The sequence below is a fragment of the Chroicocephalus ridibundus genome, chromosome Z (genome assembly GCF_963924245.1).
Source record: "Chroicocephalus ridibundus chromosome Z, bChrRid1.1, whole genome shotgun sequence".
In the NCBI taxonomy this organism is placed as follows: Eukaryota; Metazoa; Chordata; class Aves; order Charadriiformes; family Laridae; genus Chroicocephalus; species Chroicocephalus ridibundus.
The window spans coordinates 76,546,043-76,572,763 of record NC_086316.1 but is presented as its reverse complement, the minus strand read 5'-3'; the positions used below and the strand labels follow the sequence as shown (position 1 = coordinate 76,572,763).

General features: G+C 53.1%; 2 protein-coding genes across 2 annotated transcripts in view; one reads left to right on the top strand and one right to left on the bottom strand.

The window, feature by feature from the left end:
• The window catches only part of DNAI1 (dynein axonemal intermediate chain 1), a 161,732-nt gene extending 138,065 nt beyond the window's left edge, over positions 1-23,667 (top strand). Inside the window, exon 21 of the mRNA XM_063320830.1 lies at positions 22,534-23,667. Coding sequence (XP_063176900.1) covers positions 22,534-22,638 — 105 coding nt within the window. The 3' untranslated portion in view covers positions 22,639-23,667. The remainder of the gene's footprint in view (positions 1-22,533) is intronic.
• A 150-nt stretch (positions 23,668-23,817) lies between these two features.
• ENHO (energy homeostasis associated) lies at positions 23,818-26,387 on the bottom strand. The gene is made up of 2 exons (XM_063320829.1): positions 26,114-26,387; positions 23,818-25,547 (listed from the first exon to the last, which is right to left on the bottom strand). The coding sequence occupies exon 2, from the start codon at positions 25,230-25,232 to the stop codon at positions 25,047-25,049; it is 186 nt and encodes a 61-aa protein (XP_063176899.1). The 5' UTR covers positions 25,233-25,547; positions 26,114-26,387; the 3' UTR covers positions 23,818-25,046.
• Between the last annotated feature and the right edge of the window lie 334 nt (positions 26,388-26,721).

Here is a 26,721-nt window from a genome sequence, read left to right as displayed (position 1 = left end):
TAAGAAATGCCTAATGCATGAGAAGGAGCCCCGCTTCATGTCTTCAAAGGCCTTGCATTTTGGTTAGATTTGCGATTGCCTGAATAAGCCTGTTCCACTCACACAGCTGCTCTTTGAGCCAGAGCCTTTGCTTTCTCCAGCGCCTTGGCAGAAAGCCGTGGCATCAGCGGAGTGGGCACAGCATAATGTTATGGCAAAAGAGGCACTGCCCAGCCTCGCGGGCTGCTTGGCTCGCCTTTCCTCCCTGCTTCTTTCTTTAGCTGTCCTCTGTGAATTCATTTCTATACGCATGACTTAAATCCCCTCCATAAAACTGGGGGATCCTGAGAAATCACCAGTTCTTTGCCTGAATAACAACCCCAGTACAAAGGCAGAGGGACTCCCAGGGGAATGGGATGTTTTTAAAGTGTGCTCTCAGCAGAGCAAGAGACGGAGACTTTTTGGGAGACTCTCATTCTGCTAGCAATGGCTGGGTGTGAGAGCGGGTCTGCCAGCCTGCAGCCTCTCCTGCAGAGGCTATTCAGCGCTCACCCCCCTGCCACAACGGATTACGGCTGCCTGCTGATGGAGGCAGCGTGGTTGCTTATCCTCCAGGTCATCTGAGGGTGAGCTGCTTTTTTGCCAGAGAGCCCCGAGCAGCTCTCAGGAGTGCAGCTATTCCTGAGCGCTGGCTCTGCCACAGGGGTGTGGAGGAGGAAAGCTTGTGAGCTCAGCCCCTGAGCCACAGGGTGCATTTGAAGGGCACGGCGACAGCTCGTCATGAAGACATGGTGCAAAGCTGTGGCTGGGGCCTGTGAGACCCAGCCCTCGTCCTGGACCTGGCCCCTGCATTTCCTTGGAAGACATGCAGCTCCTTTCCATCTTGAAGTGGGATGAGGACACCCATCTCCCTGGGAGCCATGACATCCAAGTGAGAGGTGTCTGTAGACATCATGGATTTGCTCCCCTACAGCCTTTCTTCTTCATGTGTCCCTCTGGCTGAGTGCTTTTGGGAAACGTCTAGTATAGTCATACCTCAGGAGAGGAGATGATGTTGGGGTGCACTGATGAACACCAGGGCCCAGCACCTGGCAAGATCTCCTGCCTACCTGCATTGTCCACCACAGGAGGACAGTTGGATGTCACAGGCTATCAAAATTTGAAGCTGAGGCAGCCAGGTCCCTGCGGAACTGGTGAAAATCTTTAGAAGGTGGAACAAGGTACTGAGAGATGCTCACCCACAGCTGGCAGACACAGCAGTGATGTGTGTGCCATTACAACTCCAGCCCAGCAATCCTCTCTTGGCCCTGTGGAACCCCTCAGCTGTCTGTCCTGGCAGACAGACAGGCAAGAAGGGGAGGATGTGAGTGCAGGTCCTAGTGTGGGGCAGAGGGAAGAGGTGGCAGTAGTATGACTGGAAGAATGAGGAGCTGGATCATGACATGAGCAGGCAGGAGCAGACATCCCGCAGGTGTTCTGGCCAGCAAAGCATGCAAAACCCTGGGATGCAGGTGAACAGCTCTCGGTCGGCTCTGTAGCTCCACAGTGGTTAATTTGGCCTCCATTTGTGATGGTCGTGCAATTTAGGTGGAAAAACTTAAGTAAGTCTCTCCAACTCATGACTATGCAGAGTCCTGGGTGTTGGAGTGGGAGACGGACAGTAACGATGGAGTCTCAATATGAGTATGATTGTTCTCCCTTTATTCCAGTTTTCACAGAGTATATATAGACAAGCAATAAAAGCACGCGCTAGCGGCAGCTATAGGATTGGCTTACAGTCTCTGTCCACGCGCTGTCCATGCAGTTCATTCACAGATCAGGTTGGTTACAAGAATTCACATAGTAAATTGCTTAGTCATTAGCACAACGTGTTTTCTACCTTCTCAGTTCCCGTTTTTCCCATGTACTAATTCCATCTTCTACCACCTGTTTTGCCCTTAATCTAATCTCTCTTAGTAGGGAGGCTGGCTCACATGGCCATTTTCTCTCAGATATGTTCCTACACCTGGGCACCTGAGGACTCACTCAGCAGGTCTTGATTTGCAAGGCCCATCCTAGTCGTTGTTTTGCATTGCCTCACTGAACCCGTCAATGCCCCAGAGCTTGGAGAAGGTGGGCTTTTACTTTTCTTCAAGCTCTTCAGCTTTTCCTTGCTTGTGATATTACATAACTTGTCCCTGGTCATCATCTGGGAACTCTGGGACAGTGTCCCTCATTGCAGAGCCCGGTGGTATTTGCTGCAGTGACAAAGGCAGGAAATTTGGCATGACATGGAGTAGGAAGACATGCGGCTATGAGGGCCAGAGGAACAGCTTGAGATTTGGCACATCCCTGTAACTCCTCTTGAGCCACTGCCAGAGCCTGACACAGCCTTCCCCAAACAGCCGACCTGGGTTGGAAAGGGCTGAGGCTGCCAGTGGAGACAGAGAGGGCAGCTCCCTGCCTGGGAGAGTGCGTCTGTGCCATTGTAAAACACATCCCGAATGTGTTGCTGTAAAAAGCCCTTCGCTTGCAGACTTCACCTGCGTGTTCTGATGCTGCATGCGCCGATCTACAGACTTCCATGCCCCTGCACGCCCCGATCAAAACCATCGTGCTGCTCCCAGCCCTTCCCAAGCCTCTCCCCGGCTCGTGCTCCTGCTGCCTACCAGCCTCCTCCGAAAGAAATGAAAGGGAGACACCTGCACTGGCAGGCAGGCCAAATGAACAGCCCTTGCTCAAATTAATTTGATCGGCTCAATGGAGAATTGTTTAAATGAGGGTAGGGAAGGAATCACCTATTAATAAAATGTCTTGCTGCTCACGGTGATGGAACTGACGCAAAAGGATTATTTTTATTCCGTGGAGAAAAGGAAGAGAAGAGCCCTGCGAAGCAGAGGAGAAGAGGGGCTGCCTTACAGTCCCTCCGGCTGTGAGAGATGCAGTGACGGCCGCAATCAAAGCAACTCCAAGGTTCTCCTGGAGGGAAGCTGTTACGCTCCAATTCACCGACTGTTTCTGTGAGATGGGATACCAGACATCAACCATGTGAGGCCGTCTCAGGTCAAACATCCCCTGCTCTCCCCTACTCCCACGTCCCACCAGGGAGCTGCCTGTGATCCCACTGCTCCCAGTCCAGGGGGATGTCTGAGGTCCTTACCCACCACGGCATCCTGGTTAGTGCAGAGACCTGTCCTGCCTGGGCAGTGGTTGTGTTTCCCTCCTCCAGCCTGTTGGGCTGAAATCCTCTTTTCATCATCCCCTAGACCAGGTCCCATGAGCTGTGCCCTTGCTGCATGGTGTCCTATGGGTGCAGCTCTACCACTGCCCACCCCGGCGCAGAGGGATCCTCACGTGCCTGGCCATGATGCTCACATTTCTCTGCTGTGGCACAACTGAGTTTCACAGCATCACAGGAGTGCCAGGTCCAATCCAGGTGATTATCCCTCTAACCCCAGCCCTGATGGCAGAACACTTCCTCCCCACCGTCCTGTATTTGTGCAGGGAATTGTCCCTGCTCACACACAATATCTTGCATTTGTTCCTGTTAAATCGCATACAGGTTTTCCAGGTCGCATCTCCGGTCCAGCAAAGTAATTTCAAATTCCAGTCCTGCCTTCCTGGACACCTGCAGCCTTCCCATCTGTCCCAGTGTCCGTGCACTAACGGAAATGCTGACCAGATCCCCTCCAGACCGTGGAGCTCAGTGTGTTGCATACAACTCATCTCTGTGTGCTGACAGCTCTGCATACAGCTATTCAGCTGGGTCTTACTAGCTTTTACCCAGTTTATGTAGATCTTTTGCCTCACTTGATGATCAGAATATCAAGGTAGGCAATGGCAAAGTCTTCCTTAGGTCAAGATTAATGACATTTGTGACTTGCCCATCCACAAGGTCTATTATCTTGTTGCAAAAAGAAATCAGATTAGTTCAGCATGACTTCTTTGGTACAAATCCGTGTTAGCTGTGATGCATCTCCTCACAGGCACTTACAGGTTATTGGCTTCTTCCAGTCGTTTTCCGAAAAGTGAGGTTAAAGTGAAGGGTCTGTGATTCTCTCTGTTGGTTTTTTTTTTTAGGATAGTTACTGCATTTACCTTTTTCAGCTTTCTGATCCCCATCATCCTTTGATATTCCCCAAGATAAATGCTTGAGAATGAAGCCGTTAGGTCGAGCCAATGCGAAGAAGATAGCTGCCTCCCTGAGGGGCTGTGGCTGTGGTAGCCAGGACGGTCTCAAACACCATAAGCAGCGTAAAGCATATGGGCATGGAAAACACCCTTTATTGGGCGAACAAATATGTCTGGGAAGAAAAGAGAAATGCATGTGCGCTAAAGCTTGTCTTTTAATTCTCCAGATATATATTAGTTGAGCTAATAAAAGGCATTGCGTCTCCCTGCCAGCCTGTGCTGTCTGGGTACACGCTAACCCAAGCCTTGCCCAGCCAGAGCAGACGTCTCCCCACTTGGTTGCTGGTATCAGCTGTGATGTTTTAAGGACTGGGGATTGCAGGAAAGGGGAAAGGTGCCTTCCCAGCAGCGCAGATGGATGTGAGCACTGCTTGGTCTGTGCTTTCCTACTTGTTTACCTCCTCTGACTTTCTGACGGTGATATTGACTTGCTGTCAAAAGTCAGGCACCAAAACCAGAATGACCAGAAACTGCTTTTGCAAATGCAGCTGTGAGACTGGAGGAGGTTCATCCCTCCCCAGGATTAGGCCTCCTACTTTGAGCTGCACTGAAGAAAATGGGTAAGCCAGGAAAAGGAACTCAAAGTCTTTCATTTTATCTGGCCTGGGCAACCAAAGGACATCCAGTGGGAGTGCAGGAAATTAATAATTTATTGTCTTTCATGTCATTAAAAAGAAAGCACCAGGCTTTGCTGCACGATTAGAGTTTGTAACAGAGCGGAGCAAAATGCTGATGGACTGGGTTTCAATTACAACTGCTTGTTCAAGAAGAAAAGCGGTGCTATGAAAACAGTGCAGCCCAAATGGTTCCTGCAGCCTGGGGGCTGGGAAACTCAGGCTGCAGAAGGAATGGGAAGCCCAGCCTGAGAAACCTCTGCTCATCTACTGCCGTGAGGCCAAAGCCAGGGCTGCGGAGGTGCCGTCTCACTCACCCCAGCCTCATGGGGTTTCCCAGTCTAAAGCGTGGTTCTGAGTTCTGCTCCCACAGTGGGGAGAGCCCAGGGTAGCACAGGCCAGGTAGCACAGGCAATTCCTAAGGATGGAAATCCTGGGGTGGCTGTAGGGGACACAGACTTGCAGAGAGATCTGTCATCCCTTGTGCAGCAGCAGGGGAAACCCTAAGTCACCTCCCTCTTGCCTGTGTAGGGGAATTTGTCTTGTCAGGGTGTTTGTACCCTGCTCATGGCCAGGGATGTGCTGCCAGGCATGATTTTTCAGAGGCTGGTGCTGTAGGCAAAGTCTTCTGCAATCAGTCAGATCTTCGTTTTGAGTCAAGTTTAGTCTGAGATTTAACTCAGAAAAGCAACAAGAAAATGGGACACCACTGTTGCCTACCTACAAAGGAAGAGAGAGGGCTTAGCAGAGAAAGCTCCAGCCCTCAGTTCCCTTATCTCTGAAATAGTTGTAACAGTTGTGGTCACAGGCTCAGCAGCTTCCCAAGAATTGGCTTCTCCCCTCCTCTCTGTCCTTGCCCCTTACCCAGCTTGGAGTCGCTAGCAGGGGTTCTCTGGGGAAGGTACAGCCCGTGTCCCCATGGTTCACAGTGCTTCACAGTGACAGTTTTTGCTTTCTGCAGGCTGCGGTGAAACCACTGTCTGTACCTTGTCCCTGCGAGTGAGTAAGCCCCAAGTTAGTAAAACGCTTGGTCGGACTGGGCTGAAAGGTGCTACAGAGGTGCCACACATTATGTGCTGTGGTTGAGGGAATTAGAGGAAATTTAAGCATTGCAATTGAGCTGTTTTCCCTGCTTCAGAAAGAATTGCTAGTTGATCAACTCGAGACCTCTAAAACATCACCACACTTCCTATGCACCTACTACTCCTTGGGCTTTCAACCTTGCTTGGCAAATGCTGTTTGTCTCAGGCCTGTGATAAACCTGTTGCAAGATATTATTTATAGCCTAAAAGAATGGTTCAACCTGGACTTTCTACTAATAATAAATACACAATTTAAAAGAAAAACCACTACACGAAACCTGTATGGATTCAGCTAAAGGGAGCTGGGGCCAGCAGATCTTTAAAGGTAACTGTAGGCAGGGGTCTCTGCCTGATAGAGATGAGTCTGGCAGGGTTCAGCAGGGTATTTTTGTGATGCAGCTCCTGTTGATAGTGCTGTCAATGTCAGATGTGGGCGTTGCTGCTTAGTAAATAGTGCTGGCAGCAAGATGGTCTCAGAGGCCAACGCAGACGACTCAGTGCCACAGTGTTGTTTTAGCAATTCCCATCAGAGCACAACCAGAAGCAAGGTGGCATGGGGTGGATGTAAATCCCACGCAAACCACCCTCGCAGCTCCAGGGCTGCACCCTGGAACTGGAGATGCTGAAAGAGACTTGAAGGTTGTAAAGGAAAGCACGAACTCCCAGTGCGACACTGAAACACTGAGCCAAACGTGTAGTCTGGCTGTCTCACTGGGGTAATTCAGAGCAAGAGTGAAACCAGAGCCCCATGTTTGGGAGCGGCATTAGCAAATCCATCGCCAGCTGCAGCGCATACACCCAGGGTTGACACTTCAGTGGAGGTGATTGATTGATTGAATGATTGATAAAAAAATTGCAAACTAAGTCTAGAAAGAGCAAGAGGGTTAATCTGAGGTCTGGGAAACGTAACTTTAAGGAGCTTTCTAGGGCCTCACAAATAAATTGATAACTTGGTCTCAGCCTAAAAGCACCGGCATAGGAAGGGATTTGCAATGATGGAAGCCTCTTTAGATTAGCAAGAAGAGATATAATGGGTAGAGCACACATATTTAGTGTGGCACTAGCTTGTCTGCATCCATCGAACTCCTTCAGGTCAAAACTCCTTGTCTTTTACTGAAAGACATGCTTTAGCTCCAAGAGGAGTCTTTGGTGTGATGAGTTTATGGACTGAGTCTGTGTGAATGATAACAGTTCCTTCTGGGCCTACAAACTGTTAAACCTACTTCTGCTTTTGATTTTGAAATGATCTGGGATTGATGGGCGGCATTATAGAGAGAGGTTCACAGCTTTTATAAAGAGGTAATCACAGCTTGGAACAGGCCAGGTAGCTGTATATGAAGAGATTTACAGATTCACAAACTCTTCAGTTCTCTTGATTCTGGCTTATTTATTCGCTCATGTGTTAAACAATCAAACTGTAAGCACTCAGACACAGCAAGGAGTTACAATAACAGCAAGCACAGGTCAACATTAAATCAATGTTAGCCCTTTTCTGCCATTGAAATAAGCCTAGTGGGAAAAGATGTGCTTGCCCCACATGCTTTTGGTCATATAAGCTCCCCTCTTATGTCCTCACTTGACAGTAAGCACGAGGAAACAACCCTCATTTTCTGATCCCCGTGGTGCCAGCTCTTGGGGACTTAGTCCAGCTTCCTCCCTGGTCCTCCAACTGTCTGCCTCAGGATCCCACTCTCCATGGGTTTTCTCTAGTGCTTCCTGGTTGTCATTTTTCACTGGAAGACGTTCTTCCTCTCTTTACCCCTCTAGTACCAACAATTCAGACTGGTCTGTACAGCTTCCTCGACCTTTGGATACCCTGGGAGGAGGGTGCTGAGAAGCTTGTTCCCTCTTACAGTGTGCCAGTATTCCCCAGGGACCGGGAGTTGCCCTGTTGAGGGCTGGATTGCTCTGCACCAGTCCTGACACTGTGTGATATATATATTTAAGAGAATATTTGCTTAGAAACACTGTCTGCAATAGAAGTACAACAACAAAGTAGGGTAGAGCTGCAAAACTCAAAATGCAAAACATCCTTCAGTTTACACTTGGTGGTGAAGAGCATCCTGTGATCACAGAGCCACAGGCACGTTCAGGTTGGAAGGAATGTTGGGAGGTTTTAGTCCAACCTCCAGCTCAAAGTAGGGTCATCCCTGAGATCAGACAAGGTCACTCAGGACTTAGGCTCATCTTGAAAACCTCCAAGGCTGGAGGTCTCACAACCTCTCCAGAGCCCTATTCCAGTGGCTGACTATCACATCACATTATTGCCTTATGTCATATTGGAGGCTTCCCTGCTTCATTTTATGGCTGTTGTGACTCATTCTCCTGCTGCATGCCCCTGTAAAGACCCTGGCTCTGTATTCTTCATATCCTCCTCTTTATTGCTAGCAGGTTCCTGCTAGGTCACACAAACCAGCTCTTCTCCACGCTGAACAAGCCCAACTCCCTTAGAGTTTCCCCAGTGCAAGTCATCCAGCTCCCAGCCATCTCAGTCATAGGCTCTGCTGGACACAGTCTGGTTTATTAACATCCCAGTTCGGCGCTCAGACTGCCTTCTGCTTCCCTTTCCGTAGGTGAAACTGGAACCCTCCTGTCCATTAACTGGAAATGAAGACTTTTTACAGACTGTTTTTCATTGTCGGGGGCAGAGAACAGAAGAACTGAGCCAGCACAGCTGTCATCTCCTTATCTTATTTCTTTCCTCCCTAGAAAGCTCCTTTCCTTTTTTTCCAGTGCCTGAGGATTTGGCACCACATAACACTGAGAACAGGAGGTGAGAAGGGTTTACCCTCTTCGCTTCCTCCCACCTCCCAAAGCTTCTTTCATTAACACTCACCTAGTATTTCTTAATTAGCACATTCTGGCTTGGAGCTGCCTGTCTGTGTTGCAGCCTTCTGGAGAAAATCTGCGCAAACTCTATCTATTGTAAGACAGCAAATATCAAGCAGTTAGGCTTCTTACTAGACCGGCAGGTACTCTTATGCCATAGCATTACACAGGTGTTGAGTGTGGTTCTCATCCTCAGCCTCTGTAGCCATCCTTGGCTTTACCTGTCTCTCCTGAAGGAATCCACTCCTGTGGTTGTACACTTGCCTTTCTTCAGACTTTTGATGCCAATCCACATGAGAAGTGCATGACTGAGCTAAGCCAAGAGACTGCAAAGGTTACGCCAGAAGTGGGAAGAGTGACAGGATGAAAAATCACCCCAAAAAAGCAGTTATCAGTGGGATAACCAGGATGATATCTTAGAGCATCGTGCAGAATTATTCTCGGGGGTTGGTTGGTGTCCTCACTGGCATTTCAAATTTCCTGTTCATTCCTTGGATGATGTGGCAAAGAGTCCATTCATCACAGAATCAGAGAATGATAGGGGTTGGAAGGGACCTCTGGAGATCATCTAGTCCAACCCCCTGCCAGAGCAGGGTCACCTAGAGCAGGTGGAATGCATCCAGGTGGGTTTTGAATCTCTGCAGAGATGGACACTCACCACCTCTCTGAGCAGCCACCATCAAAGTAAAGAAGTTCTTTCTCATGTTTAGATGGAACTTCCTATGTTCAAGTTTGTGCCCGTTACTCTTGTCCTGTCTCTGGGCACCACTGAAAAAAGACTGGCCCCATCCTCCTGACACCCACCCTTTAAGTATTTATAAGCATTGATAAGATCCCCCCTCAGTCTTCTCTTCTCCAGATTAAAAAGAGCCAAATCCCTCAGCCTTTCCTCATAAGAAAGATGTTCTAGTCCCCTAATCATCTTTGTAGCCCTTTGCTGTACCCTCTCCTCTTATAAAGTCTTGAGGGGCCTTGGTGGCTTGGAGGGTCACAAGGACTTTGGCAGACATTGCACCACATTTCCATATGACCTCGAAACATTGGAGAGAGAGACTGAAATCAAGGAGGTCAATTCAGTGAAGACCTTCACAAAGTACCAAAAACATCTGCCAGGGCTGGTCTCCTCTGTGCTTGATCCTGCTTCATTGCAGAGTCCAGGCCAAGTTCCTGTAGTCCAAGGACTCAGATACCCCGTGCCTGAAACATGGTATGATTCCAGTGGGGAGTGAGGTGAGAATTTGCCTCATCTTGTGTTCACCACAATAGCATCCAAATCACAGATGGTCATATAGGAAACATTGCATTTGTCTATGGTTAAATCAGGGGTTGCTGGAATAAATCAGCTCTGTTACAGGTTCTCTGCTGCTTTCGCAGGATTTCTGGCTCATTTACAGATGGTTGCTGGGGAAGTTAAATTACGAACGATAACCATTCACAATGATCCAGGCTCCTTAAGGATTTTACGGGCTACGGAGAGGCTGGCACTATTTCCCCAGTTACCTTCTTCTCACCTTCAGAGCAATTGCAGCTCTCACTTAGGGATTTTATGCATCTTTATGGCAAATAGGGTGTTAATGAAAGTACAATTACTGGAATTAAATTTGGATTTAATTTTCTGAGCACAAGTGGCCCCTTTCTGTCTTTCTTTTGTTTTCTGCTTGGTTGCCAGCTGTGCAAATATCTCTTTTCAGGATTACTCTTGATGCTGAGGCACTTGCGCAGTGCCAGGCATGGAGCAGCGCAATGGGCTCACCCCCTGCTGGGCTGCATTTCACCCAGCTCTCAAAGGATGCGGAGCACTCCCCCGCAGTGAGGGAGAAGAGCATGATCAGCAAGGTGCCTGGAGAATGCACCATGTCTTGGCATTTCTAGTGTCTGCATCTCACAGCACTTTACACACAGGATCCACCTGGTTAACTGTTTTGCAGGAGAAGCGGTGGGATAGAAGAGGGTGAGGCAACATTATTTCTACAAAGCAATTGCTTCTGCCATTCCTTTAGGCCAGTTTAGGCATCTCCTCCATGCTGGTGGAGAAGAACAATTTTAGGTATCATCTTGAGGACTCTCAAAACATCACCATGTTCTTGTTCAGTCTATTACTTTGTCCCAGACCTGCAGCCTGACACCACCTCTGGGTTTCAGGGAGCTCCTCACACCAGGATGATATCAGGAGGATCCATGCATGGGCTCAGATCAGAACGGAAACAGGAGAGCCTGGGAAGAAGTTCCCCCTCCTGAGATGATGATCTCACCATGGTGGGGTCATCTGCAGCCAGAACTGATATGCAGGTATGGCAAGATCTCTGCCATTTCTACCAAGAAGATACCTCCTCCAAGGGCCTTCCAGGGCAAATGCCGGCTGTTTGCCTGGCAGCATTGCCCCAGCCATGTCCCTCTGTCCCATCTCCAGCAACACAAAGAGTGGGGTGAGGATCAGGCCATTTTTCCTGTTGTGTTGAGGCTTTCAACCTCAGTAAGGTGACAGGCTTTGTGCCACTGTTGTTCTCTAAATGTAGCAGATCTGTCCACTTAGTGTTAGGTACGTGCATCAGCTTCAGTTACCCTCTGCTAACAGCTTCCCTGTAGTCCTAAATCTGCAATTAATTGTCAGATAGTTGCTTCTGCCAGCTTGGCCACTGTCTTGCTGAAGCTGTCAGCTGCTGGTTAACATTGTTCCATCTTTGATACTGGTGGGACTTGCTGAGCGATGGAGAGGTTACCTTGGGAAGTGCTTACCTTTAGGACCATAATGACTTCTACATTGTTTTCTTCGCAGCTTGCCTTTATTTTGCAATACTCTGTTGCAAAGAAGCTCCATTAGTTTCAGCAGCCAGCTGAGCAGATGGGTTTAACTGGTCTGTGGCACTGAAGTAATTACATTTTGGTACAACAGAGGCACAGCAGCAAACATGTAAAATTAATTCAGGTGCAGCATCCCGGTTAGCGACTCAAAGCAAAGAGCAGTTTAGGGAGGCCACCCCTGGTCACACTGTGACTGTGCTCTTGGCAGCACGGACTGTCACTAGGAATATATCCCTCTGGTTGCCATAGGTGATGTTGGATTGTCTTTTCCCATGGTCAGTTATGTCAGATATGTATTAGCATCAGAGGGATTGATTACTGCTCACATCTCTCTTCGGCTTCTGTTATAATTAAAACAGCAATATATGCATGAAGCAATTAGATTTTAGTAATGCTTTTCTAAACAGGATGTCAAGGAGCTTAGTACAAAGACTTGGGCTGGAGCCAGATCAGCATCTTAAGACTGGATTGTCATTAAAATGACTGCCTCCCGCCTGGACAGCTTACCCAAACACAGGCTCTAGATCTGCTTCTCAGTCAGAGTGCACCTCACCTTTTTCTGCGAATAGGACCCAGAAGATCCCATGCTCCTGGGTGGCAGGGCCAGAACGAGACGTGGATGGGGACGGGTCACTGGTGCATGTGGAATTTGGGTCTGATGGTGGGACAGGAGCAACCCCAACTCCAGCCCCATCACCAGCCCCATCAACTGCATGCCAGGGAGCCGATATTCAGGTCTTCCCTGGGTTGCTTCCTGCGGAGCAGTTGTTGATCAGGTCAGGGCAGATCTGCTCAGCATTGGAAGCGTCTCCCAGAAGGAAGCAAGGTGCTGCACAGGTGCCTGTACCCCATGGGAGTACTGCCTGAGCTGCCTCCCAGCACATCATGGGCTGTCTCCTGTCTTGTTTTATCCTGTCTGCTTCTGGATGGTATGCAGGCCTTGCACCCTGCATTTGCTGTCGGGCCAGGATAAATCCTCTGCTCTGTACAGCTCTTACTCAGACCCTTATCGGCAGTCCAGTGCCGCTGGGTCACCGTGAACATGAACAGAGAGTGTGTAACACAACCCCGGCATCACTGCGGGCTGTGTGGGCTCAGAGAGATGCCCCAACAGGCAGCGACAAGCATCCTCCACCAAGCAGCCTGTGCCAAGCCTGTCTTCAGGAGATGATTGATGCAAGCAAAGCTGCTAACCAGGAGGTCCCAGGGCAAAGGGGCATCGCGGTGGGTTACAGCTGAGCCTTGTCCATCTCTGGGGCAGGAAGGGATTTCTCAGCTGCTGTAACAGAGTAGGATCCTGGGGAAGAGCAGCATCTCTAGCTGCAGGGTTTCCCGTGCGTGTCCTCCGTCCAGCTTCTCAATGACCCCTTTTAAGCCCTGATTTGCATGCTGCAGTGTAACTCAGTCATAGCTGATGCGATTTAGCGTGACGTACCACATAGTTCAGACTAATAGTGTATCTGGTTTCCAGGCCTGGGAGTGTTTGTGTGGCATTTATCGTTTGCCTGACATTTCCTGTGCAGCAGGTGGAGAGAAGCTGTGCAAGTCATTTAATTTGTGGCAAATGAGAGACACGGTCTGAAGTAAACAGGATGCACTTCGGTGAGGATGGAGGCAAAATAGGAGGAGAGGGAAAGGAGATGGGAATAATCGACTGAGGAGGTGGACGGCAAAGGATCTCACGTGCCAGCAGTGCCCTGCCGTAGCAGAGGTGTTGTACTGGGGAGGATGGGCAAGAGAGGGGTGAGCAAGACACGTGAGCTGGTCCTGCCATGCTGCTTAGCAGTGCTAAGGCCTCAGCTCCAATTTGGGGTACTGGGCTTGAAGGACGTGAGGAGCAGGAGAGCAGCAAGGACAATGTGGCCAGCTGGGAGGCTGGAAGCAGGGAGATTCAGAGAGATGTGCACTCCCAAAAGAGATCCTGGGCTGGCAGGGTAAGGAGGGCAGTGCTCTGAGGTTATAAGATGGCAGCAAAAGTCTTAGGCAAAGGATTTCAATGGTGTGAGAGGAATGTACTGGCAGCCATCATCAGGATATGGGTGGGCAGCACCGTTCCTGAGGGTTTTCAAAAGAAATGGCCATGCAGGTGATGGGAGCAGACCGTGACAACCTACCGCTTGGGGCACGTTGTGCTGGGTGCCCCAAGGACTGGGTCAAGTGCTGGACAAGCATCTGTCAGAAGCAATTTAAAAGTAGCCGCTCCTACTGTGGAGCAGGGCGGACTAGTGGACTAACCCCCCTTAGCCCTGCTCCAGGTGAGGCTGTGATTTAAATGAAACCTACACATGAGAATGTGTTGTCGAGACGACACAATTGTTTGCACAGCTGAAATATGTAGTGCTATTTCTGGAGCCTCCCTGAGTTCAAGTGCAGTCATGGACAGCAGGAGAGAGGGGGAGAGCATTGTGGCCTGACATTAAATTGCAGAATGAGCTCTTTCAGTAAGCAGAACAGTATCAGTAGTAATATTTCTTTCAAGCCATTAGCATTTAACGTTATTAAATATGGGACATCTGCAAGTGAAGACATTTATTTTCACTTCTATTTATAGCAAAACTCAGTTTCCAGTGTACTTGTATTTATCCGGAGTGAAGTATATTCAAACACTCTCATGTTAGTAGCAAACAACAATATACTTCCTATGCAAATATTTTTGTGAGTTAGTTATATTAAAAAACTGGCATGACAAAAGCTTTAAGGTGCAGTGTTAAGAGAGAAACAGCAGCTGGACTTTCTTAAGATAGTTTTAAAGGTGATTGCAGGGGATACATACATTTTAACAGTGGTGGCCAGAGAAAGGTATTGGAAAAAATTCCGACTTCTTAAAATATACGGTTTGTACAACTGCAAACGATCTCTCATGAGATCCTATGCTCTGTGAGATAACAGCAGTACCAAAGTATTGCAGGAGCTGCATATTCGCATCCGTGTTTTGTTGCTTTTATTAAACTCTAATCTGTAACAGCTTACTGAGCTGTCATTCAAAAACGCTAAAGTAAAGCTGAAGTAAGAAAAATAAGAGATGCTGAGCGATAAAGAAATGTTGCTGGGTGGCTGGTGGTGCTACCTGCCAGATGGCATCAAAGACTGCAGCTTAAGACTGCTGGTGTCCTTGTGCACCACAGGACATCTCCTTGATTTTGCCCCTTTGGATGGGTTTGATGTACGTGGCCATGGGTGCTGTGTCTGCCCGAGTCTCTCGCTGCAGGGCTGCCAGCCCAAGGAAAGAGGTGCTGCAGATGTTGCTTCTCATGGTAGGCACAAGAGCTAGGGAAGCCTGGACGTCTTTAGGATTTTTTAGGTTGCACTGAGGTTTGGTGTCTGTGTTTCACTGGAATTGCAGCAATATTTGCAGTTGAGCTAGAAGCTAAGGTATCTCCTGTCTAGTGGTTTGTGTGGACAATCTCAACTAAAACCAGCTTCTCTCTTCCTTTGTCCCCACCGCTTGATTCTGAGAGATCCCACAGCTAAAACATTAGGCATTAATGCCCTCAACAGCCTTTCCAGCTGATGCCATGATAACGCGCGGCACATGGGCAGGCTTTGGGTAACAGGGCTTCCCACTGAGCGGTGCTAAGAGATAATTAAGGTAATCCATCCCATCCAGAAGAGCCTGACAGCATTGCAGAAAGTCTGAACCCAGCAGGGCTGGATCCAGGGTTTGAGGGCGGTGGGGGATGCACTGCCTGTGCCTCAGGGAGGAGAAGGAAAGGACATCCCATCCCTTTGTCCTTATCCCAATGGTGGTTTGCAGCACTGGGATCCCCTGGGCTGGAGGCAAAAGCTGTTGGGTGTTTTACTCCACTACAGCCCTTTTACAAAGCCTCTGTAGGTCAGAGGAGGGTAATTGTCTTACACACCAAGCACGCCATGATTTTTCTCAGTGCTCAGCACGAAATCTGTGAACGGATGTGACTGAAAACCTTTTCCATGCACCTTGTGAGGAGTTTATCGTCTCGTCAGGCTGCTCTGTTCCAGGCGGCTGCTGTTGGCTTGTCTCAGTGACTGAGGGTAATGATGCCCAAAGGCAAAGCTGTTCTCCAGCTCACACACACACACACACACACACACACACACTCCTCACAGTTAGAGTGCAGCTAAATTGTCCCCATGGGTGGCAAAACCCAGTGTGACCCCCCTGAAGGAGCAGAGAGCGTGTTGCTGATGCTTCCTAATCACAGCATCAGTTCAGGGTGGAGTTAAGGGTATTTGCTCATTTGGCCTGTTTCAGACCATAATGTCTCTGGATAACTTTAAAATTTATCCTTCACTTTAAAGATATTTCTTTTGGTGATACGTGAACTGAGGAATATGACCACAACCCTGCTTTGAACCCATAAGCTTCAGGCATGGAAAAGGCAGAAGACCGACTGTTTTCAACAGTTTTGGTGGGTTTCTGCAGATGGAGTTAACGAGTCATTGTAATGCCTGTTTCGCAGGAGCTGTGGGCCCTGTCTGTGCTCAGCTCTCCCTTGCTCACTGAAGTTTTCATACACAGCTGCTAAATGTGGTCTTCTTATGGCTATATTTAGGTGCCTAAATTAGTGGTGTGTAGGAGACATGGCTTGTGGCTCTGGAGTTAGCAAGAACAGGGTACATTCAGCATAGCTGGAAGCCAAGTTGCTTTGTCAGCAGCTCAAGCAGAAGAGCCCGATGCTAAGCCTTTCTTGGCCTTTAGGTGAGCCTGGTCTTGCCCCTCCTGCACCCCACGGTGCCCACCAGCACCCTCCTCATCCTCCCCCATGCCTGGGACTGGCGAGGCCATGCTCCGCACTGCGCTCACTGTAAGATGGGCCATGCAGTTTGGCAGCTTCCCGTGCTCAGCCCAGGTACACAGCTGGGTCAGACCAGCTAGCAAGTGCTTTCAGAGGGCTGTCTGTCGATGCTTCATTAAATCCTGTTAGCACAACTTGCCACAACGTGCTTTGGAGGCTCACTGCTTACTATTTCCTGAGATCCTTGCTGAGTGTCAGTAGAGGTCATACCGTGGCACCAATCAGCACAAAAGCGAAAGCCAGGCTCCTCCATGGATTTGCCAGAGGCTGCCGAAACCCATGGGGAAGGGTTTGGCTGCTCCTGTGTGCATGTCTTTTTCTTGGCCAGAGAACAGTGTAAGGAGGGTGAGCAAGCCTGCGGGGTCCCAGCTGGCCTCCGGCAGAGCAGACACGGAGTTGTGGTGACGGCTGTCCTCCCTTATGGCCGTGGTTGAGGGTTTGACCTTGCTATTAGGTCTCTGCTGCTGCAGAGCCCGTTCATTCCATCAAACGATCTCTCCCCTCTCCCATGGGTGTTTGTAAGCCAGCGAGCCCTGTGGCATGCTGCAGGCAGGTACCCACCATTTAGTTACAGGTGACCCCTGCCCACATCCCCAGAATGTCACCCAGTTCCTCTCGTTTATTCCCAGTGATAGTCCCAGCCCCTTCCAGGTCTGATCCAATCTTGTTTGCACCTCCTGCCTGTCAGACATCGCTGACCTTCGCTCCTGCATCTTTACTGGTAGATGTTGCTGCTGAGCCACAGACTGGTCCCAGCGCTGTGTCTTTGCTGGTTCCAATGGCTTCACTGGGGACTTCCAGAAAGCACAGGCAGGTCACCTGGTGCCATGAGACCAGTCTCCCCTGCTGTGCCTTGTCATGGTCCAGTGCAGAAGCTAGCAGAGATCTCTGAGTCAAATATGTGACCTGGAGCAAGGAGAGGTGCTTACCCTGAACAGCACAGGTTTTAGCTGAAGATGGAGAGAAGAGCATCTTTGAGGCCAATGATCCTGTGTAGTTGCTGATGCCTGAACAACCTAGCCGTCCCTTGGGCTTTTCTGCCAGTTTCATTCCCTGCAAGCAGAACATTTCCTGCGTCATTTATTTCCAAACAGTAGCAAAATAAGCCTAAATCCTTATCTCTGGTCTGTCAACTAATCCTTCCGCAGGCCAGGAGCAACGCTGTCAAATCAGGCTGTGAGTGTGACTCGAGGCTCTCCATGGTTGATAAGCGCGTTGCTGCTGTATGTAAATGGGTTTCTTGAGAGCCCAAAAGTGGTCCTGGCACAGACATCGGTTCCAGCTCAGCGTAACTCCGGCTTCACCTGCTATATAACAGCAGTGGGTTGCAATAAGATCGTGACAGGGTAGGATGGGGAAGGCTTCAGGGCGGCAGGTTATATCACACCCCCACTGATGCATGTTTGGTTGGTGGCCCAGGGAGCTAGTGAGGAAAATTTTGCTGTGTTCGTGAAGGAGTTTGGGTTTCCTTGGTCTTCCCAACAGAAATGCTCCAGGGAAGTCTCGTCTTTGTTTTCATTCATTGAATTTTCCAGACCTGTCGCAGGCATCTTGCTAATGGAGGAGCCCTTACCCTGGAGGTGTCACCTTGACCTACCACTGAGGAGGGTAGAAGGAACAAGAAAAAGTCTTCTCCAGAAGCAACATACCTCTAAAGTCCTGGCAGGTTGTGTGCCCCTTTCTACTGAGGATAGTAAGGATGGGAGTTTTGGGCAGCCCCCTTTGTGACTCCTTGGAGCTTCTCACCCCTTTCAAAATCATAGAATCACAGAATCATAGAATTGGCTAGATTGGAAGGGACGTTTCAGATCATCTAGTCCAACCATCAATCTAACTCTGACAAAAAAACATCACTAAGCCATATCCCTAAGCACCGTATCTCTACTTTGAGGGTGGCAGAGCCCTGGCACAGGCTGCCCAGAGAGGTGGTGGAGTCTCCAACTCTGGAGACATTCAAAACCCGCCTGGATGTGTTCCTGTGCACCCTGCTCTGGGTGACCCTGCTCTGGCACGGGGGTTGGATCTCCAGATCCTTCCAACCCCTATCATTCTATGATTCTGTGACGTCTCTAAGCACTATCAGTCTGTAAAAACTTAAATCCCTTTTGCACGGGAAGCTGGTGTCCTAGGTCACCAGGCTGCGTTGTAAAGTGGCCAGATCCTGTCCCAGCACAGCTGAGCCCAGAAATCCCATGCTGCCAGGAATGGCAGAGACTGGGACTATCAGTGTGATGATGGCAGCCGGACAGAGCCTGGCCTGTGCCCCTTGCCCAGACTCAGCAGGGGGAAGAGTCCCTCTGCTGCCGGGGAAGTTACGGGGACTTTTCAGTCTGTGTTCGTGACAGCATAATTGACTTACTTGATACTTTAAAACATAAACATGTTTTGCTTCATTTAATCGAAACCTTACAGCAGATGTTTTATGATTATTCCACCAATAGGGGGAAAAAAAAGGATGCTGAAAAGTGCCAGCATCATGGCTTTTATGGGAGAATTTTATTAACTCAGCGATTTACTGTTCAGCTAGGGAATGAAGGCATCAGCCAAAACGCAGGGAATCCAGTTTAAATGACTCCCATATCCTGGATGTAGAGTTTAGTATGTGCCAGCATGGGGATGGCTAGGGCTGGGGCTGCAAGGGCGGTGGATCGGGGGTCTTCAAACATACAGTCTTCATCGTCATCCTCATGTTCATCCTTTCCTCATCCTTCTCCTTGCCCTCGTCCTGCCCTCGCTCCTGGGGCTCCACCTCAGTCATCTTCCACCTCCTGCTTTACTTCCAGTGTCGGTACTCACCTTTGGGGCTGAGAGGACCATCAAGGTCCTTGCAGCAGTTGTGCCCACGCTGCCGATAAGTCCAGGAGGCCCATGCCTTAGTTACCCTGTCTGGAGAGCCAAAGCGGAGCCCAGATGTAAAGTAAAGGGAGGGTGAGGGCGGTGGGGACTTGGCCGTGAACGAAGTAGCGTGGGGATATGTAGCAGGTTTCCTCCTCATCTCACCTCCCTGGGGCCATGCTGTCAGTGGGGCAGAGTCCATCCCCACACAGCACCTTTTCTGCCCCCGCCATGGGCTTTCCTGACACATCCCTCATCACCATTTAAGCCAAGAGCATTTTGCTCTCCTGCTGGGAGCTGTTAATGATAAAATCAATGCAAACGCTGCTGTGAGCGGCTCGAGTACCCATTTGATGAACTCCTCAGGGACAGACCTCCCATGTAAGCTCAGCTCTGCATCTGTCAGCTCTGTGGGGGGGATGCTCTGCCCTGGCTCCCTCTCAGCTCCGGGTGCACCCCATGGATGTGGTGTAAGCAGGGATGCAGGCGGAGAACAGGCTCAGCTACATGCCGGGTGGCAGAGCCTCATGAGTGCCCTTTCCACACCTGGCCATGGCATGCGTTGGGAGGGAGAGCTCTTCAGCAGCCATTCGTGGAGGTGATGCTTCCCCGCATCATACACGCTCTGGGAAATTGCAACAGCTCTGCTCCAAGAACGGCTGCTCCTCAGAGGCCTGACACAGGCAAAGCCCCTGGATTTGTAGGAAGCTGCTGAGTGCATCCGAGCGGATGCTGTGGTGCCGTGGTGGTGCTGTCAGACAGCCCGCAGCGGCCCGTCCAGCTTACATGCACAGCTGCCCCAGGAAAAGCAGATGGAGGAACAAAGGGAAACTTTCTGTTCCAGTGCCCCGGAAAGGACATTATAATTTTCCTTCCCTGTGTCATCCTGCTTGCCTGGTTATGTGGCGTTAAATCAGGGCTCTGGTTCGGTTACGGCTCATTACAGGCTTGCATGTGGCTTTTTTGCAGCTTGCTCATAAGCACCAAAGGAACCGAGCCAGTGTGAAAGTCAAGGTTTTAGGGACAGCTCGGCGACTGGGAGCTGAGCCTTGCCTGTGGCTGGGGACTTCAGCAAGCCTCAGACATAGTCCCTATGGACCTGGCGTTACTACCTGGAGGGCAGCAGTCAGGGGTCCTCCCTGGCCCTACCAGTGGGGAGAATGAAGGGCTGGGGCTGGAAGTAGGTCAAATGGGAGATGGCTTCAGCATCTTCTTTTCCCAGATGAGCAAAGCAGTTGCCTCTTCAGCCTGTCCAAACGACCTGTGCGTGGCGCTGTGTGTGACGCAGGGTGCCAAAGGGAGTGTTTTGAACACCGTCAGACAGCAAAGCAGCTTTTCTGCAGAAATAGCTAAGTCCTGAAATACCCCGAGCAGCTGTGTTTATCCCAACGCTCTCACTCACAGAGATGCTCGGTTGTGACGTGGGCTGTTAGTACAAACATCGCTCCCAGTGCCCGGACCAGAGCCACAAAGGGCGTTGCTAACTTAGCGGCATTAATACAAATCAGCACTGTCCCGGCATGCAGTCAATGGACTTGGTAAATAGAAACAACCCTGGCTCGTCACAGCACTCAGTGGAGGAGCAGGGCTGTCTTCTCAGGAGCAGAGGGGCTCCCAAATGTCCCCGTTCCCCTCCCCAGGGCTGCTTTCACCCCAGCCGTGCCCACCAGCAGCTGAGAAAAGCTCTGGTCTGTCAGGGTTGTGCTGGCCAGGACAAGGGAGCAGCCCGGGGATCCCCAGGGACTTCTTTCCCAGCAGTCATCACTGTCAGTGATGCCCACATTTGCTAAAGAAAGGTAGTGAGATCCCCACAGACATACGACTGTCTTTTTATTGTGCCCTGGCGTTTCTTTCCAGCACTGAAGGAAAGTCATTTGTTTGTAATTGCTGCACCCTGGGCCATTAGAGGAACTGATTCAGCGGGAGGAGAACTGATCTTTTCTAAGAGGGGAGAGAAGAAAGCGAGCGGCCTCCTCGCTCAGACAGTGTGCACTGCTCCCTTGGCCTCCCGAGAGCATCCCCATGCAGAGGCCATGCTTCAGGGATACCAGGAGGAGCCAACACAGAAGTTTTCCATGGGCTGCCTCCAAGCCCGGTTGGTGATGTTCCCCCTTGCTGTGCCACTGTGTTGGGGAGTTGCTGTCACCTCTCCTGAGCCTGCCTCTCAGACCAGGTACCAGCCCTCCCGCTCATCCCTGCCTGGCATCTGTTTCTGGGCTTCCCAGAGCCACGCTGGGCACAGAGGAGCTTCCCAGACCCAAAGCAGGGACCCCCTCCCCAAATCCAGAGGCAAGGCAAGAGCCGGCAGGCTGGCAAAGGGGAAGGCTGTGAGGGAAGGCAGCACAGAGCAAAGGGATGTGGATGCTGTTTTGGAGGAACCTTGCGGGGCAGATGTTCAGCTGCAGGAGCACTTGGTGGGCTGAAGGCAGGTTGGAAAGTTCCTCTGCTGTGGCTGTGTGTGCCATGATATGCATCTGGAGAGCTGAAACCCAGTTATCACTTTCCCAAGGCCCCTGATCTCCAATGAGAGCAACACACTGATGCTGGAGCCCGCAGCAGGGGAGACTCACTCTGCCCAAAGCATTGGGTGGCACTGGAAGCTCCTGCTGCTCCCAAGAAAGCGAGGACTGAACTGGGCAGGCTTGTTTCCCTCATGCTACATATTTCTCCCGAGATGCTGGTCGTTTGCTCCAGGACCTGGGAGGAGATCCTGGGAAGGTTGGGATGGGTGCTGGAGGGGCTGTGGGAAGGGCTCATCTATGCTGCCCACGCTGCGGCATGTGTCAGGGTTTGCACAGCATCATGCAATGAGGCACAGAGAAGGGTCATGCCATAGGAAGTCTGGGGTGTGCCCAGGGGCAAGAGAGCATCAGTGACAGGATAACAGCCCACCTGGGACTCATCACCCCAGGTTAGGGCTGTCAGCACCCACCTGCCCTCATGGGGAAACACATTTGGGTGCAAAAAAGGCCAATCCCCTTTTCTGTGGCTGCCTCTCCCCATGGGCACCAGAATGCAACGGTTATGGTGGGACCAGTTTGGGGAGAGTTGGACATCCGCGTCACTGTGACTACTCTGGGAGTTGTGGCACCATCCCAGGTTCTGGAGGGGGCGGCGAAAGCTGGGCAGTCCAGTGCCATGGGTCTGAAAAGGGCTGGGAGGAGAGAGGCAGAAGAGTTTTCATGTCACTGTGGTCAACAGATCCACTCCCATCCCCACCCAAACCCTTCCTTACCACCCTTTCCCAGCCCATGGGGGCCTGTACACATCTCATGGCGCCTTGGGCTTGAAATACAGGGACCGGCAGGTGCATCCCCCTGTGGATCAGCCCCCGGTGAGGGCTGCAAGCTGGGACACCGCAGCCCAGCATCCCTCCCTGTGTCTGACCCCTCCCCATCCCCATGGTCATCCCTGCTCACAGCTCTGCCCCGCTTGCTCTCTTCACAGGCGAAGAAAGGCCAGGAGGTTAAGAAGGGCCCCGAGGTGGAAACTGCAAAGCTGGACAAGCTGCTTAACCTGGTGAGAGAGCCAGAGAGCAACGGAGGGAAGTGAGCGGGAGGAACAACGGCTCTGCCAGGCGCCGCTGGACGAACAAGCTCGGCTTTGATCGGTGGCTGCTTGGCATGCAAGCGGCAGGCCCTGTGCTGCCAGCTTCCCCTCTGTGCCCAGGCAAATAAATGGAGGTGCTGGGAGAGCCACGGCGTGCAGTCATCCCTGGGGTCAGGCAGACCTCACCGTGCTCGGTCCCGCCGAGCCACACAGCCCTCCAATCTTCCCCCCCTTGGCTGGGCTTGCACCAGGTGAGAGCCCTGTGGAGGGCAGGTGATGGCTGCCATGGCTCGATGGCAGCCAGTCCCTCCATGAGTGGTGGCCGGGGACACTGAGCACTGAGTTGCAGCCCCACAGCCCTTTGTGGGGTCAGCCATGCACAGCCCCTTGGATTTTGGCGTGGCACCCTAAGGCAGAGGGTGGCTGGGGACCTCGCCTGGCCCCCCCACTGCTGTGAGAGAGGAATGTGCCATCACTGCGAACAGTACCACAGCAGCTGCCGGCCACCAGCTTCGGGATGCTCACAGCTCCCCTCTCCCTGGGGGTCTTAGCATGGGAGGTCTCGGCTGGCTCTACCCAGCTGGCAGCCACGGGAACAGTTAGGCACTGGGGTTTGCAGAGCCTTCCCACCGCTCCGGTGCTTTGCGGCAGAGGGATTAGCTGCTACGTGGCTGCGGTGGCAGTAGGAGCTGCGGTGGCCTTGCCGCATGCTGATGAGCAGGAACGGGCTGTCACCGCTGGAGTCTTACACACAGCTGCTGAGACTGGGGACCAGAGGCGCTTCCACCAGGCAGGGGTGGTGGCAGGTGTTCTCCATCCGCTCAGCTGGCCTGCATCCCCTGTGAGCATCCCTGTAATTTAAGGCCACAGCTTGGAAACTCTCCAGTGCCTCCAGCACTGGGGCTGGGTGATGCTCCCTGCTGAGAGACCCATGCCCCCAGCCTGGGCAGACATGCCGCAGGCATGAAATACCCAGCTAGGTTTCTCATCCAGCATTTAAATGCCACAAATGGATGCAGACATGAGCCCTTCCTTGTCACCGTCACCCAGCAAACTGCCCACAGTCCTGCAGCAACATTGGCCACCAGGACTGGGACAGCTGCTCCTCAGCCCTGCGGGACTGGCAGGACACACAGCCTCCCCCAAATTTCCCAGGCGCTGGGCAGAGCTCGGAGACGCCGCCTTGGTCCTACGATCAGTTTATTAGTCTAGTAAAAACACCTCTGCAAAGGGATGCGTTAGCTACACCTGACATGGGGAGGAATCGCACAGGGACACTGACCAGCATCCCTCCCAGCACAGCCCACCCCTCCGTCCCCTTATTGCAGTGGCTGTGCCAGCGGCGACCTTGGCTATTGCTCGGCTCTAGGATGGGCAGGGCAGAGCCCTCTGAAACCCACAGCACCTGCAGGCAGGGCGGGGGAAGGCAGCTGCCAGGCTTGGGGACAAGCCAGACCACAAGCATCCCTCCCTGCGGAGCCACTCTGGTCCCCGGGGAGCGATGGGGCCAGAAGACCCTTCAGTGCTGTTTGGCCAGGCACTCTCATCGCTCCCCATGTCTCCCACCTCCCCAGAAAAAAGCCATCCCAGGCTGCTCTCAACGGGGATGGGGACACCAGCGAGGGCATGTCTGTGGCCCGCGAGCAGGTCAAACCCCACCAGCTGGCCTCGGCTAGGAGCAGGCAGGAGAGCAGGCAGGGACACGCGCCCAGCAAGGAGGAGGGCTGTTTGCCTGGCAGTGTTGGTGCTAATGCTGGAGGGGATTGACAGACAGACTGCAGACAGACAGACAGACCATGCAGACCCTCTCATGGCTCATTAAATTGGCTGCTGGGGCAGACGGGTGCCAAATAACCTGAGGCTGGGGGCACATGGCACCCCAGCGCCATCCCCAAGACACCCACTCTGCCGGTGAGGCCAGGGCTGCTAAGGTCCCCCCACAGGCACATCCCACCATGGGGCAGCCAGTCCGCTCGGGGACAGGCGCCTGTGCCAGCCCTGCTGCCTCCCCTCTCCGAGCTCCAGGCTAGCCCTGCTCAGGTCTGCGACACAGTGGCCACCGGCCGGGGCCACAGGCACCAGGGAGGAGCCCGGGGCTGTCCCCGAACACGGGATACGCTCGAGGGCAGGGCTCCTGCTGCACTCGCTGGCCACTGGGACAGGCAGGATTGTCCGCATGGCATGTCCCCAGACGCTGTCTCTCCATCACCATGGTCACTGTGGGCATCCGCAGGGACTTCACACACCAAAACCAGGCAGGCGAAGGGCCGTGCCCCGCATCACAGCCCTGGCGAGCAGCTCAGCATCCCTCCTGCTCTCATCCTGCCCAGTCCAGCACCCCAGTCCCAGCGCAGGCGTCCAGGCTGGCACGACTCCTTCAGCACAGCCAGGTACCCACATCCCCAGGCAGCTCAGGGCTGCAGCAGGTACTTCTCTTCATTCCTTGCCTCGTCCACATCAGAAGCTGGGCTCTTCTTGGGGCATGAGGGGGTCCTGCAGGCCTTGCAGAGGATAAGGAAGAGGATGAGGATGAGCAATGCGATGACACAGTTAAAAGAAATTGCCACAACCGCTCCGGTGGAGAGAGCAGCCCCCATCGCCACTGTCCCACGGGAAAAAGCGGGACACGCAGCTTGGCCCCACACTTGGGATGCCAGCGCAGTGATCAAGTGAGCAGCCTCTACCCGCCAGCATTGGCAGGGGACAGAGGGGATGGCGGCAGTGCTGGCGATGGGACAGGGCTCGCGCTGGGCGGGCAGCAGGATGTCATTGTCCCGTCACAGTTTGGCCACTTGCAGCTGTGTCCCACGCTTCACCGCGCTGCTGGGAAGGATCAATCGGAGCTTTCCCTCGGCTTCCCCTCCTCCGGCAGGGCGGTGGGGACACGGGGACCCCTCTCCTCCCTCCTACACCTGGAAGGGAGAAAGTCACTGTCACCGCCGGCACAAGGGGACAGGCTGCCCGAGCGCCTCAGCATGGGCTGTCGGGGTGCCAGCAGGCAGCGACCCCAGGACCCAAGGGAGTTTGGAGGCTGCAGCAGCTCCCAGGTCAGCTGCTGTTTGGGGGGATCTTTCCAGCGCCCCGCACCCCGGCTGCCCCCGCCCCGTCCCCTGCGAGGGACACCAAGCTGGAGGTGGGAGACCCATCGCCTCATCCCGGCCCAATCCTCCCTGCCCGGGGTGGCCCCGGGTGGCCCCGGCCCCCCTTCTTGTCCCCTCTCCACCGGCTTTCCTGCCGCCTGGACCCCGCTGCGAGGTCCCGCACCCCGAAACGGGGCGAGCGGCTGGGAGGGGAGCGCCCCCCCGCTCTGTGCTTTTTACCCGGGTCGGGCAGAGCCCCGATTTCGGGGGTCCCCAGTGTCTCTAATCCCCCGCCTCGCTGGGGAGCGGGACACCCGCGGAGTCCCCCGGCCTGCAGCGGGGCAGCAACAGGTCCCGCCGTACCCGCCCTCCCGCCGCGGGCCCCCGGCGTTACCTACCCGCCTCCTCTCCGTCCCGGGAACGGCGGGGACCCCACGGGCCAGCGGGCGGGCGGGCGGCGCTGCCGGGGCCGTGGCCCGGTGCGGAGCGCGGTCCCGTGGCGGGGTCCCGTGGCCGAGCGGTGTGTGCGGGCCGCGGCGCGGGTGCGGAGCGGGTCGGCGGTGCCGGTGCCGGTGCGGGGTGCGGAGCCCGGCGCGGTCCCGCCAAGGGCCGCCCGGTGTGTGCCGCAGCCCCGCGCGCTGCCCGCGCCCTCCCGCCGGCACCGGGAGAAGGGCGGGGGGTGGGGGGGGGAGCGGGAGGGTCGGGCTCTGCCACCGCCCCGCCCCCCGCCATTGGTGGCCGCCCCCCCGCCCCTCGTGCGCCATTGGGCGAGCGCTCGGCTCAGGGCCCGCCCCCTCCGACCCCGCCCGTGCCGCCGCCGCCGCCGCCGGCCCGACCCCGGCCCCGCCGCCGGTACAGCCCTGCCTGCACCGCCCGCCCCGCTGTCCTGCTGTCCCTCCTGTCCCGTCCTGCCTGTCCTGCTGTCCCTCTGGGCGCAGGCAGGGGTGGGCACGGGCACCACCACAGCCCGTCGGGGGGACACACAGGTCATTTAGGGACATCCTGT

Excerpts from the sequence above, each read along its gene's own strand:
- ENHO (XM_063320829.1), bottom strand. The coding sequence starts at position 25,232 with ATGGGGGCTGCTCTCTCCACCGGAGCGGTTGTGGCAATTTCTTTTAAC.